The following is a 7,526-nucleotide window of genomic DNA, read 5'->3' on the forward strand; positions in this document are numbered from 1 at the left end:
TTTTATGTTTGACAGCACATATATATATATATATATATATATATATATATATAAGCTTTCATTCAAATATTATATATTAAAATACATTATATATTACACATATTTCTAAAGTATGCATTATTCAAATAATATAGAAATTATATTATAATATATAATATAATACATATTTTAATTATGATTTAATTATATTACTTTTTTTTAGTTATATATACATATTTAATTATATATATTTCGTCATCAAGTCTGTATGCTCAGCTTACTTTAATATGGGCGTTTTCAAAGTTTAATACTTTGCTCAGAAATGATTTTACTTTTCATAATGCAATCAAATCCTGCTGGAAGAAATCAAGTCTCTGCCTACTTTATCTCCCACTGAATATTTAGTTTCACTCTGAAATACATCACGTTGCAAAAGTTAAATGTGTGTTAAGCAGAAAGAATGCTGCTTCATGTTGTCTTTAACAATAAGGTAAACTCCCAAAACACAGCCACGCACAATCAAGATGATTCATTGGTAGTGTAACCCATGTGTGATGGAGCCCGTGACATGCCTGATCTCCTTCCAGCAGTGCTGTGATCTCAGGCGCCGGGCCGTGCGTTCTCTTAATATTCTCCACACAGTGGCAACCAGAGACGTTTGAAGTGCCGCACCAGACCTGATTGGGGCACCATTAGTATTCACCATAACCTACAACTCCCCAAAAACACTCGCGCACCCACAGCGACTGCCTCTTTCATCTGACGCACTCAATCATGGCTGAGCCGTGGGAGCGCTCTCGTTATTTTTAACACGACCGCTCTTGTCTCAGACTGTGAAGGTGAATTTGGTGGAGTGCACCTGGTGAAAGAGATTACTGTGTGACTAACACATGCTCTGTTCATTCAGTCCATGGCTGTGAGTTATGCAGGGTTGCACGCAATTAACACTCATTATAACAGTGAGGGGGTTGGGAAGACTCTTATTTTCACACAGTTCAGCTGAGAGTGTGATGCTCAACAGCACTCAACACATCTGACTTCCACTTTATGTTAATAGAAAACGATTTATGCCTTAACATTATCACAGTTTGAATTTTAAAGAGACAATTTTTTGTAACTCCTATTGTTGTTTCACACTTCTACACTTGAAATCTATTCAGCGTTCTGATCTGTCTAGATATGCTACTGACTCAAAGTCCATTACAAAAAGCCCCTGTTAAGATTGTTAAGATGTAATTTTAGTCTAAAACAAATGCAGCATAATTTGCATACTTCCTGGAAAGGAAAGACCAGAATGCACTGTAATGAGTAATTTTTCATATAAAATAGTGGTTGATTTTAAATATACACTATCATTAAAAAGGTTTTGAAAGAAGTCTCTTCTGCTGACCAAGGCTGCATTTATTTGATCAAAAATACAGTAAAATCAGTAATATTGTGAAATATTATTACAAATTAAAATCACTGTTTTCTGTTTGAATATATTTTAAAATGTAATTTATTATTGTGATGCAAAGCTGAATTTTCAGCATCATTACTCCAGTCTTCAGTGTCACATGATCCTTCAGAAATCATTCTAATATGCTGATTTGCTGCTCAAGAAACATTTCTTATTAATATTATCATCAATGTTTAATTTTTTCAGGATTCTTTGAGGAACAGAAGGTTCAAATTGTTCAAAAGAACAGCATTTATTCGAAGAATCTTTGTAACATAATAATAAAAGTCTTAAATACTGTTACTTTTGATTAATGTAATGCATCCAAGTATTAATTTCTTTTAAACGAAAAAAATTACTTTTGTGCATGCATAAATATATGCAAGACATAACTAAATTGAGGTAACCATTATTTTAATGATTACTGTGTTCTTTTTATGATACAATATGACATTATGATGTAAAGTATTAATTTTACTTAAAAAATCATTCTGACCCCAAACCTTTGAACGATAGTACTGCATTTCAGCCAATATTTATGCATGATACAAACACACAGAGCATGGTTAGTTTAGCGTAGTTTAGTAAGTGTTTGGATCGCAGTCTGGTACCTGGATGTTGTGAATGATGGCTTTGAACTGAGAGGAGCGCTGCATCCAGGTGTTCACCAGCTCCATGGCCCGGTCAAAATTTTTCACGTACTCGCCGTACATCTTCAGGAAAGGCGCCAGTTTCTGCAGGATGTCCCCGATGCGGGGGTTCAGATCCCTGAGGGGAGAGGGGTGGAAGTCAAGGTTCGCCCAACTCTTTGTGAAGGTCACCCTTCCCTTTCCAAAATTAGACTATTTCTAAACAAAGTTTAGTTTGTGGAAACACATATGTCACTTGGATACTTGGAAACATCCGTTTGTCCTCTAAATTCAAAATCCATCCAAAATTTCTAGTTATGTCCAAAAGAAAAAAGATCTGATTGCACGAGTCAACGTGAAAGATATTAGTCTAAAATAGTCTTCACGTTTGACAAAACATTAAATAATCTGTTAATGTGCCAAGTCTACTGTCTAGAACAGTGTTTCTCAACCCTGGTCCTGAGCGCCCCCAAACAGTGCAAATTTTGTATGTCTCCCTTATCTGACACCCATTTCAGGTCCTGGAGTTTCTTTTAATGAGCTAATGAGTTGAATCGGGTGTGTTTGATTAGGGAGACACACAAAATGTGCAGTGCTGGGCGGCGCCCAGGACCAGGGTTGAGAAACACTGGTCTAGAATATCATAATATAATTCAGCTAATCACATATGTGACCATGGACCACAAAACCAGTCATAAGGGTCAATTTTTTGAAATTGAGATTTATACATAATCTGACAGTTGAATAAATAAGCTTTCCATTGATGTATGGTTTGTTAGGATAGGACAATATTTGGCCGAGATACAACTATTTGAAAATCTGGAATCTGAGGGTGCAAAAAATATTGAGAAAATCACCTTTAAAGTTGTCCAAATGAAGTGCTTAGCAATGCATATTACTAATCAAAAATTAAGTTTTGATATATTTACAGTAGGAAATTTACAAAATATCTTCATGGAACATGATCTTTACTTAATATCCTAATGATTTTTGGCATAAAAGAAATATCAATAATTTTGACCCATACAATGTATTTTTGGCTATTGCTACAAATATACCCCAGCGACTTAAGACTGCTTTTGTGCTCCAGGGTCACATATAATAGCGGTCATATTTTATTAACTTTTTTATACATTTTTATTAATAACATATATAGAATCATTTATTAGCATTAACATTAATATTGCCTAGCTTATTATATAAAGTTGAATATATAAGTAAGCCCAAATTTATTCACATACATACAGTAAAATGACTTAGTATCTTAGTATTTTTGTCTCGCTTTTCAGTACAAATATCTAAACGTCAGATATTTTGTCTTGTTTTCTGAATTTAAATCAAAATGAGGTGTTTATGCTTAAAACAAGAAAATAATATTGTTTCCCCTTTGAATTAAGTTTCTTTTTCTTACCCCATTGGCAGATATTTTTCTAATTTTAAGCATAATCTGACTTATTTTGTATACGTTTTTCAGAAAACAAGACTTAATATCTTAAATCATTTTGCTTCTCAAGTAAATGTATCATGATTTGAGAATGTTTAGATATTTGTACTGGAAAACAAGACAAAAATACTGTGTAAGAATAATTTTTTACTTCTACTACATACGATAACATATCTCAACTTACAAAATTACATTATTGCCCAGCCCTAGTCTGCTAAATCATGTGACTATAAGGCATAAAGATATTGAGATTAGTGCTGTCAAACGATTAATCGCATCCAAAATAAACATTTTTGTTTGCATAATATATGTGTGTACTGTGTATATTTATTTTGTGTGTATATATATATATATACACACACATATATATATATCAGGTACAGGACATGGCAAATTTTCTCAAGGAAAAAAAAATCTGAAATAATGCTGTAAAATATACCTGAGAGTCAATAATATGGCAAATTTTATTGAAATTTGCTGATTTGTATACAAACACTTTAAATTACATAATTATATTTCTACTCCAATTCTTTTTTTTTTTAAATATAAACATTTAAATGGTGGTTGTCACAAAAACTTGAACAATTTATTCAAACATAAATACATGCATGTATATATTTAAGAAAAATATGCTATGTTTATATATTAAATATATTTATATATAATATAAAATATAATAATATAAATATATAAATGTATATACATGTAAATATTTTCAAAATATATACTGTCTGTGTGTGCATTTTTTATATACATAATAAATAAACACAGAACACATACATATAGTATGTAAACAAAAACTATTATTTTGGATGCGATTAATCACGATTAATCGTTTGACAGCACTAATTGAGATATAAACATTAACATCATGATTTTCTGCAAAGCCACTTTGAAACAATGTGTATTGTGAAAAGTGCTATATTAATAAATTGGACTTGACAGCAAGATAAAACATTAGTAGCATTACCATTTTACCATAATAAAATCAATCTCACAGTCTTTCTTTCTTTCTTTCTCACCATTCCTCCATGCGTTTCTCCAGCGCGGGCAGCAGGAACTGCTGGTGGAAGCAGTAGATGGAGCAGATGTTGGAGAAGATGCCCATGACCACCTCACAGGGGAAGGAGCTGCGAGCTCGGGCCTCCTCCATCAGCTGGGCGCAGAACACCTGGTCCAGGAGGTGCAGTCTGGACACGTAAGCCTTCTCTGTATGCAGCAGCTCATTAGCAATGTTAAACACCCGCTGCTGGACTGACAGCTGCAAAACGAGAAGATGTTGGCGGAATAATGAGTTTGAACAAACCTGTGACAACAAGTTGGACTGAAGTGCATAGAATAAGTCTCATTCTTTCTAACAGTAAGAACTTTTAAAAACATTCAGATTTAAAATGTATAAATTAAGAATTTTGTGATTTTGAAAAAGGTTTCTTATGCTCACCAAGCATGCATTTATTTGAGCAAAATACAAATAATTAAAAATAACAAATACAAATATATATTTTTTTTAAATATACTTTTTTCCAGGATTCTTCAATGAATAGAAAGTTTTAAAGAAGCATTTAACTAAAATAGAAATCTTTAGTAAAATTATAGATGTCTTTACCACTGATCAATTTATTACATCATTGCTGCATAAAAGTATTAATTTAAATTAAAATGAAATTTTACTGACCCTAAAATTTTGAATGGTAGTGCTATAAAAATAAAGAAATAAATAATAAAATCTAACATGTTATTAAATAAATATTAAAAAACGTATGTGATTTGTATATCATGCATTTTAAAAATAATTGTAACAAATACATTTTATATGTATTTTTTTATATATTATATATCTATTTATATATAAATGTTATATACACTACATAAGTATATATGGTTAAAGTAAATGTTTATATTATTAATTTTATAATATTACAATATATTTTGTAAATGTTTATATTATATTAATATATACTTAATATAAACCATAGTTAATATTAAAATGCTTGTTTTCATACATAGGGTTATGGTTAAATTTATTTTTAAATTATATATTAAAATACATTACTTACAAAACAATATTTTAAAGTATAAATATATATCATTTTATAATATATAATTAGAATTGTAATTATATAATATATAAATTATATACAATTATACAAGATAAAAATTGTATAAATAATTAAAAATAAATGAATAAAAAATATTTAAAATATAAAAATTGCATTAAAAATTTAATTATAAAATACAGATTATGTTTATATTTAATAATATATTGTATTTATAAATACATATATTAAAAGTATATACTGTAGTCAGGGTTTCCTGCACCAAATTTGTCATTTATCTCTTAGAATTAATTAAGCTGTTCATGTATACGTATGTGTTTGTGTGTATTCACAATATGGAAGTCAATATGGAGTCTTTGGTAATACCCTGGTACCAATCCATGACTAATTTATTTAATAATTTCCCAAATAGGTGCCTATATAAATCCTCACCTCAGTGGAGTCCTGTCGTTCAGCTTTAGGCAGAGGTTGAAGGGCCATGGGGTTCATCTCACTCTCATCCCCGCTGCCCTCCTCCATATCACTGTCTCCCTCGGAGTCTCTGCCGCCCTCCACACCGCTGGCCCCCTCTCCTTCGGGCCCCTCGGCATAGCCGCAAGGAAGCCCGGGCCCTGGACTGCAGGGGCAAATCTCCCTCTCGTGACTGACCCGATCCTCGTCCCCGACGAAGCAGAGCTCCTCGCTGTGTGAGGGCGAGCTGATGCTGTCGATACCACTGTCTCTATTGGCCAGCTTCCCATCCATCTGTGACGGTGGGAGGGACAAGCGATCCGAGGGGATTTCTGATTGGTTGGCTGTGAGGTCCCTCATTTCCATGGTGTCCAGCAGTTTATCAGAGGCACCGTAGCCCGATTCCATAGAGAGACGCTTTTCTGAGCAGGTCGCCCCGAGTTCACTGTCATCCTCCTCGGTTTCGTCCACCTCATCTTCCTCCTCCTTTTCTTCTTTCTCGACCTCCTCCTCGGCCAGTGGCGCCTCTAGTGGATCCTGAAGAGACGTGCAGGGCAGGATGAACTCTGAGGGTGGAGGGCTAAATGACCCAGAAGCGGCCTGCTGTTCGGGGACCCGTGGGGTACACATCACTCCCCCGGTGATATCTGGTACCACGATGATCTGCTCTCTAAAGAAAAAAAAAAAAGTTACATGTGACAAATATATATTTCTAAATATATGTATATAAATATTTAAAACACCACATTGTGAGCACTGTATTAAAATAATATAATAAATAAAATACAAAATTTATTAATATTAAAAAATAAAATAAAATTAAATTAAATTTCAACATCCTTAAAAAAAATTAACACTTCAGACAACATATATTGGATTAATTCTTTCTTACACCGTTGGCAAATAAAAAATGTAAACTAAAGTAAATTAAAAAAATACATTTATGAACAATAAAAAATTTGAATTAAAAAAATACATTTAGAAAGATTTATGCTTAAAAAATAAGAACCTATAGCTATATTCTCTAAAAAGTCTTAATATCTTATGCAATTCTTCTAAAGTACATATTGCTTTACCTTCATTTTTAAGCCAAAGTAAATAAAAAGATCAATTTAGTAAGATGTATGGTTAAAAATAAGAAACTCTCTAGCTGTATTCTCTAAAAAAAATGTCTTAATATATTATGCAATTCTGCTTCTCAAGTACATCTTGTTTTCAGGATGTTTAAATATTTTTACTGGAAAACAAGACAAAAATACTGATTAATAAATCATTTTTGGCAGTGAGATTAAAGATATAACTTCTTGTTTACCTGTGATCAACAAACGGAGATATCATTACTCGAGAGCACCAAATCAGAACTGTAGTTATGAATAATAAAATCTACCGTAATCAAAAAGCGGCTCCAGTGACAAGTGCTCGAATGATTGTGATCTCTCACCTCTCAAACTTCTCGATGAGCGAGAGGACACAAGTGGGGGAGGAGCTTCCCTCTGCTCTCGGTAAGGTGGCGTGTGATTGGCGGGGGT

The 7,526-nt window shown here is 32.6% G+C and overlaps 1 protein-coding gene across 1 annotated transcript in view; it reads right to left on the bottom strand.

Annotated features, from left to right (window-relative positions):
* The window catches only part of LOC107701808 (FYVE, RhoGEF and PH domain-containing protein 1-like), a 16,642-nt gene extending 9,138 nt beyond the window's left edge, over positions 1–7,504 (bottom strand). Inside the window, exons 1-4 of the mRNA XM_016503918.1 lie at positions 7,439–7,504; positions 5,980–6,667; positions 4,513–4,751; positions 2,029–2,185 (exon numbers count right to left, since the gene is read on the bottom strand). Of these exons, the coding sequence (XP_016359404.1) occupies positions 2,029–2,185; positions 4,513–4,751; positions 5,980–6,627 (1,044 nt within the window). The 5' untranslated portion in view covers positions 6,628–6,667; positions 7,439–7,504. The remainder of the gene's footprint in view (positions 1–2,028; positions 2,186–4,512; positions 4,752–5,979; positions 6,668–7,438) is intronic.
* Between the last annotated feature and the right edge of the window lie 22 nt (positions 7,505–7,526).

The sequence above is a fragment of the Sinocyclocheilus anshuiensis genome, unplaced genomic scaffold (assembly GCF_001515605.1).
Source record: "Sinocyclocheilus anshuiensis isolate Anshui unplaced genomic scaffold, SAMN03320099.WGS_v1.1 scaffold258, whole genome shotgun sequence".
Lineage (NCBI taxonomy): Eukaryota > Metazoa > Chordata > Actinopteri > Cypriniformes > Cyprinidae > Sinocyclocheilus > Sinocyclocheilus anshuiensis.